Genomic DNA, 15,118 nt, shown 5'->3' with positions numbered 1-15,118 from the left:
ACTGGGATGCACAAAGCAAGCACAGACTTTCCGTCAAGAATCTTGACTAATCTGACACTGCCCACAGTAGATAGGAAATCTGAGGCTATCAATACAGCTAACTGACGCACAGAAATCATCATAGGTAGCTCTGGAAAGAGAACACAGACTCCCACCCCCAAGCAAGAATTCAACTCAAGAAGCCAGAGCAAACTCCTTTTGCATTTTTCAAAAGAAAGGGGGGGTGTGGTGTGGTGTGGTGTGGTGTGGTGTGTGTGTGTGTGTAGGCACACACCCATGTGTGCACAACCTTTCTAGAGGAGTGGCTTCCGAGAACTGGGCTGAATTCAGATAAAGTAAGTAGAATGCTCTTCCATCAAATGGCAAGGATTCCTAGAACAGCCTTCTTAGCATGCACCAACAAAACAGGCAGAAATCTATGCCCTCATGAAGCTGACTTTAGTAGACACAGGTAGAAAACAAGTAAGATAAATAAAAGACATAATGGGCTAGAAGTTGGTAAGTGTAATGCAGAAAAATTAGAGAAGGGCAAGAAGGAATACAGAAAGGAGGCCCTGTGTATTTTTTTTTTAAGTAGGCTCCACACCCAGCGTGGAGCCCAGTGGGGCTCTGAGATCGAGACCTGAGCTGAGATCAGGAGTCAGACGCTTAACCGACTGAGCCACCCAGGCGCCCCTTAGAGGCTGTTGTGTATTTTATAAGACAGACAGGTAAGGCCTCACTGAGAAGGTGATAGCTCAGTAAAGAGCTGAAGGAAGGGAAGGAACAAGTCTAAGATGTCCCTAAAAACAGATTTAATTCAGTTTAGTTCTAGACTAAAATATTAACTCCATGATATCAACAAGAAATTCAAAACTAACTCAATGCCCTCAATGCCCCTATCCCTACTAGACCTCCGCACCCAACTACAGCAGATGCAGCAGCCTAACAAGACAAGTGAATGGAAAGATCTCACACATGATGACCAGAGCAACAGGGTCCACTCAGCAATCTCCTCTGCTTAAATAGTTCACAGAGCTTCTACCTCACCAGCAAGGACCTCACTGCTGCCCTGCATCCGTATCAAAGGTTCACATGTTAGAGTGTGGCTCTTCATTCCATTTGGCCTGCTTGGACAGGAGGGTCTTGCAGAGACTCTAAGCCTCTGTCACCTCTACTGTGATCGGCGACCTCCTATCATCAGCCTGAAAGACCTCAAGTGAGGAGCAGACCATGGGCAGGCCAACTGGGGTGAGAAGGGGACGGGTTGTTGGGCCCTGCAAGCATGACAGAGAACACAGGAGGTGCCGGTGATTATAATTTAAAGGGGGGATAGTGGATTAGTGGATCCGTGGAAAATAAAGAAGGCAGGTACTAGGACTCCAGGCCCCATGCAAATGGGTCAGGGATGATTTCTGAGGATTTGGATCAAGTTAGCAGAAAGCAGCAGAGTACCATATCCATTTTGGTTTGCTGGGGCCGGCAGGGTAAGTACAAAAGGACACCCAGAGATGGGTGTGGCTGGGAAGGAAGGGTGCAGAGACATATAAAGAGGTTCAGAACCAAAGGCAAGGGAAGAAATGGGAACTAGAATTCAGAAAGGTAGGCGGGAGATCAGACAGGGTCTGGAACAAACTCAGAGCCCCAGGCTGTCATACAAGCAGAGGCGGCTTGTGAAGCCAAGGAAAGGAAGTGCCTGCCGCCCACCCTAAATTCAGTGCCTTGCCAGTGAAGGTACAAGAGCTGCCAGCAGATCCGTCTCCACGGGGCTGGACTCTGCCGGTACTGGTGACTGAGGACTGCAACTAGGGCGCAGGGCAACATCCTTGCCACATCCGTCCTTTCTCTTACAGCTCCTTGCATCCTCTGCATCTACTCACATCTTTCTTACATGTGTGTACACACAATCATAAACACACACACACACGCACCCCCCCCCAACTTTAACTCCTAACCTGTTTCTAATTCTGGAAGGAGTAAGTTTATAAAAATCACCACCATTCCTTTCCCAGTAAGAGTCCAGTCAGGCACCGACTGATTCTACTTGCTGAGGAGCTGTTTCTCACCATCAACCACACGTGACAGAGGCTTTGCAATGGTAACACAGGATGGCACCTGCCCCAGAGCAGACCTCAAGTTCCAGATAAGCCTTTCTGACACGATATACATCACAGGAAACAAGATGACTGGAGCAAGTTACAAAGGAGGATACTTAATACGCTTTAGAAAAGAAATCAGTATCTATCCTGAAGTCCAGGTTAATTTCCAATCCCTAAGAAATTCAGAGGAATTGTCAAGAATCTTTAAATACTATATTTTTCAAAGTCATTTTTGCCAGGCAGGAGGATAAACATAGCTTTCAACCGTCATAAATCCCAGCCCTTGACTGCAGTGTAATTTCCAGAAGCTGGTAGGTATCCGACGTGAAGTTCACTTATATTAAATGGCACAGCAATGAAAACCTGGCAATCTGATCCAATACCAGCAAGACTAGATATCAAAAGTGCTTCATAAACTAGTAGTTTTTTACACCATCTATTTCAACACAGTGGAATCAGTGTTCTATAAAAACACTGGTAAAAAGAAATGGTTTAGTAAGAACTGAATCCACCTTATTCTCTAAAGGAAAACAGTTAACTGTCAACACTTTTTAGGGGCTACCCCCTAAATGTGCCCTATTTTGTATCCTGATGAAAACTGGTCAACTGTTAACTTTGAAGCCAGGTCAGTTAAGGAAAGCAGCCCATCTCCAAACACAAATCAGATGCTGGGACAGACAGGTCAAGAGATAGTCATTAATAATGGGCCGTTTCTGGTGGAAGTAGCAATGATTTCATGACTTTGTAAAGCATTTTTAATAACTACCTATCTTCCCCTTTTAATTGTTAAGCTTATAATTGCAATTGTGATTAAGCATTCATTCTACCATGAACTATAATTTGTTAATGCGGGGAAAGTTTGATTTTTATGAAACATTTTTAGGTCTTTCCCTCGCAGATACTGAGCAATGCATTACTAATTGTGTTTTACCTTTGCTTTTGCCACTATGATATTCATAATCAAATCTGTAGTCACACCAAGTCACACCATGGGAACCACATTAGAACTTGTATCTTCCACCCGTTTTAGTTTTCCCCAAATCTCAACATTCTAATAAAATTAATATTTTTGCTGATCCTGATTTTTATCTTTCAAACTTACGACACCATTTTATTTCACTAATTTCTAGTGAGGCTCAGATTTTTGTGGAATAGCAAATATAAACAAAATGCTTTGTTCAGCGCATATTTAAAATAAAGATTTGACAAGAGTTCTATTGCCCTGATTCATCCTTCTTCTCACTCCACATTAATGAACACAGAATCAAAGTGTCCACGAACCAGTAATGGCCAGAGAAGATTCCACCCAGTACTTACCAGGAGCAATGGTCTCCAGCGTATCAGCACTGACCTTCCGAGTACTTGTGCAGTGATGGAGGGTGGAACCCGAAAATACCAAGTAGAAAACTACATCATCCTCAACTTTGTCCTCTTCAGCCAGCAACACGGTAACTACACAATCGCCCTAGGAAAGGAAAGACAGAGTCAGGTTCCCCTTGGGAGTCCGTCTTCCCAAAACATCAAATTCAAGGGAAAATCAAATGTATCATCTAAACTGGGTCCCATTCTAGTAGGTTATACAAATATAAACACCGAGCACTTACGTGCCAGGAAGTATTATAGGCACTGAGAATACAAAATGATCTGAAAATGAGATCTCTGTCTTCCTTAAAGCTTAGGTTTTAGTGGAGGTGGCTGGACAAATGAGGTATTACAAAGTAATAGTTGGTTTGGATATTTACTTGATGAACAGGTAAAAAAGAAATCTAAAAGAATCCAAAAATAAGGCCAAGAGGATGGAGGAGGCATACTGAACAGTTACATCCTTATACCCGGAACGCCCCCTGACCCATGTTCCAGTGGCAGTAATAACTCTCAATCTTCCATCCCAGAAATCGCTGCCAAATCCACCCATTCTCCAACAAGGAGAGTCTCCAATGAGCTGGCCTGGAAATGGCAGGGAGCAAAGGGCATACGCTTGGGCTCCAGTCAAATCTACAAAGACTTTACTTAAATCCTCTAAACCCCACTTTCCCTGGCTATATAAATGGAGACAATACCTTCTCTTCTTGTGGCCAATATATGAAAACTCTTGGAACACATTCAGCTCTCAGGCTGCGATAATAGTCTTAATCTACAAGGATGGGACAATAGCTTTTCCAATTATGTGTTTCCTGACCATCTGGAATCCCTACTCTTCTTTACCCACCTCTCCATCAAACCCTTGGAATTAGACAAAAACCTTGTGTCCGCACCTTTGTCCATGACTCTGCAACTACTGAGAAGATATCACTGTTGTTTATTCACATATTCTTTCTAGTTTTTACACGTTCGTGGTTTTTTTTTTTTTGAGGTTAGTGTCTAAATTAAATATATTCTATAAAGTACAGTCCTAACTACTATTCTCCCAATCATAAACATTATACAATTCATGTTGTCGCCATAAAAGATTTTAAAGCACTGAGGTTTAGTACCGTCTAAATCTTAATAATGCACTATGAAAAAAAAGAAAAAAAGAATAATGTACTATGGAAAAACCAATTTAGAGAAAGCCAGGCTACTTTACCATTAAATAGAGGTGAGAATACTCCTTCCTTACAGCATTTTTTTTTCTTTTCCATTTTAGCAACAGTGAAGCCTATTCGAGAACCATGCCACCCTGTGGCCACAATTTATTAAGCCCAGCAGCACCCCAGAACAGCAGGTAGTTTCATGCAACACTGAAAACCAAAAATCGTAACAGCAAACTTAGGATCAGGTCTATTAACAGCAATGCTTCAACAGGTTGATTCTGGAAACAGAGTTCAAGGTATTTCCCAAAGTCCCAGATGCCCATCTCTTCATTTATCCCCAGTGCTTTGTGCAGAGCCCTGTACATGGTATGGGCTCAAATCTGTTCAGTGCAACAGGTAAGAAGTCAGAAAGAACTACAAATAAGCTGTGACTTCCTACAAATGCTGAACTGCAAAGTTCCTAAGCACCCTACCATAGGAATAGCACAGTCGGTAAAACAGAATCATCACTGGCTGCAGTCACTATTTAGAATTATAATGGAGACTTGTGTAAGTCCCTTTCCTGGAAACGTTTTTGAAAAGCTCAGGCTGGCAAAATGTTTAATACCCTTTGGCATGATAAACCTCAGCCAGCTAAAATGTCTACAGCACATGAGAAGAATAAATTTCTCAAGGTATGGAAATACCATTATAACCTGGAAAAAAAAAAAAAAAGTGTGAAAGAAAGCTCTAAAGTTTCATCCTTCCCAGCACAGGTTGGCTGACTATAATCCATGGGTGCAATCCAGCTCTCCGCTTCTTTTCATAAGGCTCAGAAGCTAAGAAAGGTTTTCACATTTTCAAGTGGTTGGAAAAAAAATCAAAAGAAAAATATCTTTTAACATGTGAAAATGACATGACATTTGAATTTCAGTGTCCATACATAAAGTCTTCTTGGAACCCAGCCATGCCCACTTGTTTACACGCGGTCTGTGGCTACTTTTGCACTACAATGAGCCACAGCAGAGTTGAGCAGTTCCCACTGAGATCCTGTGGCCTGCCAGCCTAAACTACTTACAGTGTGGACTTCTTGGGGGGGGGGGGGGATGATAAACAGAATTCTAAGAATACATCTTCTTTCCCAAGATCAGGGATTTCCTCTTCACGTGAGACCCAACATCTTGCTAGAAGACTCTGTGCCCAAGATATTAAGTGGTATTTGGGACCTTCTTTTAACTGAGGGCAGAGGAGAGGGCTACAGGGCAGTTTAAATCCTTTTAACAAAGCTTTCAACATCAACTTCTTTCTTCATTCCCAAGACAAAAGTAAATAAGCTTTAAACTTTTTTTAATGTTAAGTCAAACTACCCAAAACACTAAATAGAAGGGCACACAGAAGCCTCATTCACCTCAAAGCTACTTGAAATTCAGATTCCAAAGGCACCTGGCATGAAAGTACCTGTTTTCGCTCAAGGAGAGCCCTCTGCACTCTCGTCAAGTCCCTGGGAGCAAACAATCCACACTCTCACTCCGCAGGTCAGCTACAAGACCCCTACGTAGATCCCCCCCAGCAGTACAGGGCACCCAGAGGCCCTGCAGATGGACTTGCAAGATTAAGCTAGTGCAAGGGTGACTGAAAAATAAGGCTGAAAAACAGATCTAAGTAAGAATTTTTGTTGAGGTGATTGCTTTAACCACACCTCCCCTAAGGAATATCCTGGCACATGATTTTGCTGCTCATGGGAAGGATACGCCCCATGGAATGAATACATAGGTCAATCTGGCTGCCCAGTTAATAAGTCTGTCACGCATCTAACGACAATAGATAACAAGGGCAATTTTCTGTACGTTCTTGACTAAAGCCCCAGGAAGAGAGGCATCTACATCTCCACTTCTCCAGTAAACTGAAGAAACATAGTGCTCTCCTTACAAAGATACTTTCCTTGTCTCTTCATTAATGGAAAATATATCCTTGAACCTCACAGTTTTGTCAGAGTCCTGATTATTTTTGCTGACAGGTGACAAAAGAACTAATGGAAAAAGACAATCTATATGAGGCCCCATTTTGTAGGTATTGGTGATCCCCAAAATATGAATGCACTGTAGTCCTAAATGCCACCAGTCAGTCACTTATTTGCCAAGAAAAACAGAATTTTATTTTTATCTGTTTTTTAAAATGTATTATTTTTATTTAAATTCAATTAGCCAATATATAGTACATCATTAGTTTTTGATGCAATGTTCAATGATTCATTAGTTGCATAAAACACCCAGTGCTCATCACATCATGTGCCCTCCTTAATGCCCACCAGAATAACAGAATTTTAAATGGCAGCTGTGGTCTCAATTCTCCCCATCTTTAACTCATGTATATAGTAGATATATGGTATTAATGTTGCTATAATCACCTTTACGTATTTATTAATGACTAAAACAAAATTTTTTTCCCACTCAGATTTCTAACCTGGAATTCAAAGAACAGATCTTCCTTTTGTAGAACAAGGATTTTTCTCTCCACATGAGACCCAACACCTTGCTGATAGACTCTCCATGCCCCAAGATATGAGTTATGCCTGGGGCCTTCCTTAAACCAGGGACAGTATCTTGATTAGGGGGGAAAAAAGGAATGGGCCAGGGAAAAGCATCAGAGCCAGGAGAAAGTGAATTACAGTGTGGGAAATGAACAAGGCCTTGCAAACAGGGGAGATGTTAGCTGGAGATGAGGGGAGTGAGACAGGAAGTTTTGTGGGAGGAATGGTCAAAGAAGGGCCAGCACTGACGTCTCAGATGGCAAGACAGTGCCAGCCGTCAGGTTTCTGGCGGTGGGCCCCGGCAGTGGTAAGCTGGAGCTGGCTTGTACAGGCTCGTGAGAGCCGATCGCTGTGTTTTTAGGAATTCTGCAAGCTTGTTAACACAGCCATTATTAAAAATTAAATAAGCTCAGAATTACGTAAATTATATTAAAAACAAATTAATAAATACTCAAAACTCATCACTTTATTTTACCACACCTTCCTGTTACCTATAATCTCGAGGTTTACATCTATTTTATCTCTATGACAGAAATTCTATCATGATGGTGTGCTACTGCACATTTTCCCCAACACACACCCCTTGCCAACCTTTTGTTCAGTGAGGTGGCAATGATAGCTTGAAATCAACGATAATAGCAGTATTTACACACTGAAATTGGCAAATGCTACAAATCAGGGCTTTTCTTTTTTCTTTTTAACCATCACATCATTGAGAATAGGTTAGCAGAAGGGGAGAGAGGGAAAGTGAGAGAATTTCTACAGGGAAGGCAAGGATATGCCATGGCAGGCCCGATCTAGACAGGAGACTGCTTATGAGAATGAGAGTGGAGGACCAGCCCTCAGAGAAAACCCGGGGCAAGTACAAAGCATCCCAGGTCCACGGATAACAACGCTGCCAGAATTCTGCTCACGGAAGATCAATGTTATCTCCACCTTAAGTCAATTTGTTTTCTAACTTTCAAATTTGGCTTTTAACTTATTAACATACCACAGTGGGTAAAGGGATGGTCTCTGAACCACAGCATGGCACATCACTTTGTTTTAACCTCTTCGGTACGTTAAATTCTCAGCCATAAGAGAGGACCATCATATTTACTTCATACGGTTTTAATTAAATAACTGATAAAAGTGAAGCTCCTGGGGGCGTCTGGGTGGCTCAGCTGGTTGAGCATCTGACTCTTGGTTTTGGCTCAGGTCATGATCTCGGGGTCATGAGAGCAAGCCCCGTGTTGGACTCTGTGCTCAGCGGGGAGTCTGCATGAGATTTTCCCTCCCTCTGCCCCTCCCCCACATGTGTGTACTCTTTCTCTCCTCTCTCTCTCAAACAAATATATCTTTTAAAAAAAAGTGAAGCACCTACAGCACTGCATGGGATATAACACATGTTCAATAAATAGTAATTATTGTAATAATTATTGTAATAATTATTATTTTTTTTTAAAGATTTTATTTATTTATTTGAGAGAGAGAGAATGAGAGACAGAGAGCATGAGAGGGGGGAGGGTCAGAGGGAGCAGCAGACTCCCTGCCGAGCAGGGAGCCCGATGCGGGACTCGATCCAGGGACTCCAGGATCATGACCTGAGCCGAAGGCAGTCGCTTAACCAACTGAGCCACCCAGGCGCCCTGTAATAATTATTATTGTAAAATAATAAATGTAATGCATATGTAACGGAGAACAGATGTGACATATAACATGGTGACTACAGTTAATATACCGTATCATATATTTGAAAGTTGCAGAAGACAGTAAATCTCAAAAGTTCTCATCACCAGAAAAAAAAATTGTAACTGTACGTGATGATGGATGTTAACTAAACTTATTGTAGTAATCGTTTTGTAATATATACATATATCAAATCATGGTGTACACCTAAAACTAATATAATGTTATATGTCATTTGTAGCTCAATAAAGAAATATTAGCTATTATTATTTACCAGAATGTAAGCCCCACCTTTTATTCATTGTGATATCCCCTTACTCTAGAATAGGAAGTAGCAGGTGCTCAAAACACATTTGAAAAGAAAGAAAATACCAAAACTTTAATAGCAGGTTACCTACTCCTAGATGGTGGCTGAGGCCAATTTTAATGTACTTCAGCTTTTCTGTTTTCCAATATTTTCTTTTTTTTTTAAGATTTATTTTTGAGAGAGAGAATGCATGCACATGTGAGTTGGGGGGCAGAGGGAGAGGGAGACAGAATCTCCAGCAGACTCCCATCTAAGCGGAGAATCCAATGTGGGGCTTAATCCCAAGACCCTGAGATCATGACCGGAGCTGAAATCAAGTCAGGCACTTAACCTACTGAGCCACCCAAGCACCCCTCTAATATTTTCAAATACAGATGGATTCTTTTAAAAGAAAAAAATCCTTATTTTTTTAAAATAGTCTGCTTACTTATAAATTACAAAGGGAAAGCTAGAAACCTGGTAGACACCATCTGAATCAAGTGATCAGAAAAGGTAACATTATGAATAATGAAACAAACCAGCACCACACCTGATGCCACTGAGGACACAGCATCCCCTACAGCATCCCCAACAACAATGCACAACCTTGATCTAATCATAAGTAGACACCACACAGACCCAAGCTGAGAAGTCTTCTATAAAAAAAACTGGCCAGTACTCTTCCAAAATGTCACTAATGATACACAAAGAAAAAATGAGGTATCGCTCCAGACTAAAGAGACTTGCCCACTAATGCAACACATGATTCTGGGTTGGAAGCCGAATGGTAAAACAAATTGCTATGAAGGATATTATTGGGACAACCGGAGGCTTACAGATTTAACAGTGTATCAATGTTAAAACTCCTGGTTTTGGTCATTGTGCTGTGGTTATGTAAGAGTATATCCTTGTTCTTAGGAAATACACAATGAAGTATTTGGGGTAAAGGAGCATGATGTCTGCAACTTACTCTCAAAAAACGAGAGACAATGATTAAGCAAATATAGCAGGATATTACAGTGAATCTGGGTTTAATGTAAATGGGATTTCTTTGTACTATTCTTGTAATTTTTCTGTAAATTTGAAATTATTTTAAAATAAAAAATTTCTAAGGAATGATTTCTCAAATAATTTATGTAACCAAATACTCAAAAGTTAAAAGGTGCAAAATTAAATTACATTTCTGAGGCTGTTTTCTGCATCCTGCAGACATATATATTTAGGAAAGATATTCTTGCAGGGTTCCAGAATAATGAATTATAATAATAGCGGCCTTTTGTTCAAGAATCTTAAAGGAGTTTATATGGCCTTCCCAAATCAATTTCCCAGTTTGCCAAAATAATAAGATTTATATCCAATGTTCAGTGAAAGGAGATAAGTAGTACAAAGTAAATACTGAACATTAAAGTATTATCTTTCCATGAGGCAATGATTATAGTACCAAAAGAGTAACTCCAAAGTGAGTCCTTGTACAATTCAGACACTTATTTGCATTCATGCAATTAGCTTCATTTTCTCCTTTAAAATGGGCAATTGATAAGTCACTTTGCCATCAGTTCCTAAAGCAACCAAAGATTGATAGTCAGCTACAGTTTTTCCACAGTCTCAAATCAAAAGTCTCTCCCTTGGAAAATCAAGATAGCTATAGCGTTTTCAATTTCATTAAAGGCTCACACAACAGTAGCAATGAGCATACCTAATGCTCAGCTCTTGGTCACTAAACACCATTCTCCATTACAAGGAACCAAAGCTACTCCAAGAAAGGCTGTTCCCAGGCCTAGGGTCAGGGTGTGTACAAGAGGATCCTGGAACATCTTGTTTTTGACAGAAATAAGGAAGTGCTCAAAAAAGAAGAAAAGAAAAAAAGATGGGGACATGTTGCACACTGAAGTGGCTTCCTCTGGCCAAATCTGGAACAATTTGAAAACCAAATCAATTAAAAACAGTAACTATAAATAATTAAAAAATAGGAAGTCACGAGTCTATACTAGTACAGATAAATGAATTAAACAGGGAAGGGAGAATTCCTGCAGATGACAGAACGGTGAAGGCTGACCAGTAGAGAGAGTGCTAGAGTGGAAAAATAATCACTCTGCAACCATACTGGTAAAAATTGTATCTAGCAAAAATTATCAATTATCAATCTAGGGAGAAATTCTAAGGAGGAAGAAGATGTTTTACATTGTCTTCAAATATCTCCCCAAAGACTGCTTATTAGTTGCAAGGAAGAAAAAATGTAGTATTTATTCAGTGAAGAAATCTACCAATACTTTGACCAGGTAATCAAAATAAACATCCCAATAAAGACAGATGGACACTGTGTGCCTCCAGAAGGGATACTCAACATGACTTACATATAGTACTCTGGCCAAGAACATATCTAGTCACAAGGAAACATAAGAAAAATTAAAAATGAGAAGTATTCTTCCAAAGAAACAAAGGGATTACTGTATTCTTCCAAACTGTCAATGCCATGAAAGATAAAGAAAGGCTGCAGACGTGTTCCAGGTTGAAGAAGGCTAAGAGACATGGCAACCAAAAGCAGTATCTATCTGACCCTACTGTGTTGATTAGTTGACCCTTAAACAACATGGGGGTTGGGGGTACTGACCCCCACCTGATCCCGCTCCAGTAAAAAATCCACATATAACTTTGGACGCCCCAAAAACTTAACTACTTAGAGTGAGAACCGCCAGAGATTACTTTTTACTGCCATATGCAATTTACTGGACAGGCTGGGTGCCCCTGTGGGTGATGATGCACCCCGGGTGCGCCTCAGGTGGTTTTAAGCAGATACTGGCAACAGCTGAGCTCAAGGCAAGAGCACCAGGAGGTTGCTACGAAACTCCGCTCCAGTTAATTTCATTCCACTATGATTCGATACTCATTTTCCTATTCGTTTACATTTCTCTCGACTGCAAGTGGTGCTGTGTACGGTCTCTACGTGTTTGTGTGCCTAAGTTTTGATAAATGTTAATTTTTTATAACAGATTTGTGTACATGTTATGGCAGTAAATGATAAAACAGACTAGGATCTACAAATATTTTATGCATTTATGACATACCCAACTTCTTAATTTTTCACTATTTCTGGGCTACATGGTTTGTGAGTTTTTTTTAAATTACAGCAAATTTCCAAAAAATTTCCCAATATATTTAATGGAAAAAAAGAAAAATCCATGTATACCTGGACCCATATAGTTCAAGGGTCAACCATCCGTCCTTCTTGTCACTGTATGAAGCTTGTGGACAGCAAGAACTGCGTCCTTATATAACTGCACACAGTGCCTACCAGGCACAGGAAGTTTCTAAACAACTATCTGAATGAATAAAGGTGGCAGAGATCAGCTCATGGAGAATATTAATGGCAAGCCAAATGATTCATACTTGGGCCGGTGTAGGCAAGAAGAAAAAATAGAGCCTTGTGTGCTCTGTGCTGAAAGAAAACTGTGGGGGAGGGGTGAAGAGTGACGTGTTAACAGCAGCAAATGCTCATGAAAGGTCTTTACCCCATAGCAGCGTCCTAAAGAAGGAAAACAAGAATAGAGGCGAGGAAACCACGTGGGGAAAACATTACAAAAACATGACTTAAGGAAACAAAAAGAGCTTAAACTGCTATGGTAGTAAGATGATCTGAGAAGAAATACATGTGAGAAAGGCATTCTGTTGAAAATAATTTGATGGAATACAGTAGCTGACTGGCTGGGGGCTGAACAAAGATAGGAAGAGAGTAAACATGAAAAGGGGTATCTCACAAGGAAAAAATGGGGGTGGGCTAGGGGAATGATTTGTGAAAAAGAGGGCAATAAGCTTTAAATGTCAAGTTTCACATATCAGCAGGATGAAAAAGTAGGTAACACACATCCAACAGGTGGCGAGCAGATCAGGCTGTCAGAGGGGGTCTGGGCTGGTGAGGCCGACCTGAGAGTCAGCAGGCACCCAGTGGAGAAGCCCTGAGCACAGACAAGCTCTCCGGGTCACAGAGAGCCAAGGCCTCGACCCTGGTGTTCCTGAACGGGAGGGCACAAAGAAGAAACTGATCCGAGGAAACAGACCAAACAAGAAAAGGCCAGCCAGGGAAGAAGAGAAATCAGAAAAGGGCGGATCAGTGGCGCCAAAAGAGGCAAGGACTGGACATGCAGCAAGAAAAGGAATGGATTTTAAGCCATCCTCAGAGCGGGCAACGGAGGAAAGACTCGAAGACCAAAGAGCAGCGAACTCATGAACTGCTTCCAGTTCGCGTGAAACCCCAGCCATAAATGGGCCTCTGCACAACATACCATTCATCTATCTTTTCCTGTGCCTCAAAATCCAGAAAGAGGATCCTGTGAATCCAAGAAAAAAACAAATTCCAGTGCCACCAAGAAAGATGATGAGACTTACCGTATCTCTCTTTGTTAATGGCGGCTGTGATTGAGCCGTCTGCAGTGAAAAACTTAGAACATGTATTTTCTCGAGTCTTTCAGGGAGCTCAGTTGCTAAACTAAAATAAATACCACTTCCTAGATTCATGATACAGTTCATTTTTTTTTTTTTAAAGATTTTATTTATTTATTTGACAGAGAGAGACATAGCAAGAGAGAGAACACAAGCAGGGGGAGAAGGAGGGAAGAAGCAGGCTTCCCCGCGGAGCAGGGAGCCCGATGTGGGACTCCATCCCAGGACCCTGGGATCACGACCTGAGCCGAAGGCAGACGCTTAACGACTGAGCCACCCAGGCGCCCCAATACAGTTCATTTCTACCAGCTAAAATATTTCAGGTTTCTATTTTAACTGTCTTGTTGTTAATAATACCCTCAGTAACTACAAAAGCCTTTGAAGATGATATAATCTAGGCAAAATACAACTGTTAATCTATACTAATTTGGTAGAAAGCTAGGCTGAATGAATGATAGTTACTGAACTTTCAAATAACTTATTGCTATCAAGTATACAAAGGACCATTAGCCATTAGTATTGAGATTATTTTTGAAATACGAATATTTGAAAATATGAATATTATATTAAACATTAATGCTGATATGTAAATGAGCCTTAAAATGTTTGAAAATATTTTATTACTTTAAAAATTCCCTTTAGGGGCGCCTGGGTGGCTCAGTCAGTCAAGTGTCAGACTCTTGATCTCAGCTCAGGTCTTGATCTCAGGGTCATGAGCTCAAGCCCCGCGTTGGGCTCCACAATGGGTGTGGAGACTTCTTTAAAAAAAAAGACAAAAAAAAACCCCTCCCTTTAGTATATGTATATTTCACTGTTTTTTACCGCTAGTATAAAATTTCTGTTCCAGTTCATCAAGTAGGTAAGTGAATTAGTAGAAACATAATTAATATGAATTTGTTTGTTACCTTGCTTTCTGTTCTGTTCTCATAACCACAGCCCAAAGTCATTCATCCATTTGTGCTAAACAAGCACACAGGGCCTTCTGTTTAATATATTTCATCTCTGCTGTCAACCAGGTCCTAGAATTATAAATACTTCCTGGTGCCTACCTTCCAGGAGCCTAGACAGATGTACATAGAGACAGAATGCTGCATGGTAAGTGATATAATTGGCATCTCTAGGGGCAGAGGAGATGGATGCCCAAACTCTGCCTTGAGGCGAATGATCAAGAAAGCTTCTGTGGAGAAATGGCTATGCCCAATGCCGTTCAAGGCTCAACAGAAATTATCTTTGGCAGGAACATACATTCTGAAAGCTAAGCCATTTACAAGTGAAGCTGGAGAAGAAACTGGTAGGTCTAGTTCACCTTTGTGCATTCAACATCCCTTCAAAGGGCCTGTTAACACAGAAAGTGCTCAATCAATGTTTGTTGGGTTGAACCAAAAATATTTCATCCTTCTAAAAAAACAGAACTTAAAATGTTACAAATAAGCAAAAATACTAAGCTTGTTTTGCTCATTCCTTCAGTTAGCTAAACATTGGCTGGGCACTTGGGTGAGGTACTATGGCAGATACCAAAGATACGGAGACAAGACAGTTCTTGCTCTCTTGGGGCTCAGAGTCTTTTTAAGGGAGAAAGAAACACAAGAAGCAGTGATTACAGCTGTATAAAACGCAGTGCAGGAAA

General features: G+C 40.8%; 1 protein-coding gene across 14 annotated transcripts in view; it reads right to left on the bottom strand.

The window, feature by feature from the left end:
• Nucleotides 1-15,118, bottom strand: part of AKAP13 (A-kinase anchoring protein 13) — a 266,733-nt gene that overhangs the window by 199,182 nt on the left and 52,433 nt on the right. For all 14 annotated transcript variants that reach the window (XM_081831648.1, XM_081831649.1, XM_081831641.1 and 11 more), the window contains exon 3: nucleotides 3,396-3,543. In XM_081831648.1, the coding sequence (XP_081687774.1) occupies nucleotides 3,396-3,543 (148 nt within the window). The remainder of the gene's footprint in view (nucleotides 1-3,395; nucleotides 3,544-15,118) is intronic.

This window comes from Leptonychotes weddellii, chromosome 9 (genome assembly GCF_054177405.1).
Source record: "Leptonychotes weddellii isolate Sample4059 chromosome 9, ASM5417740v2, whole genome shotgun sequence".
Lineage (NCBI taxonomy): Eukaryota > Metazoa > Chordata > Mammalia > Carnivora > Phocidae > Leptonychotes > Leptonychotes weddellii.
This window is presented reverse-complemented; position numbering and strand designations above follow the sequence as displayed.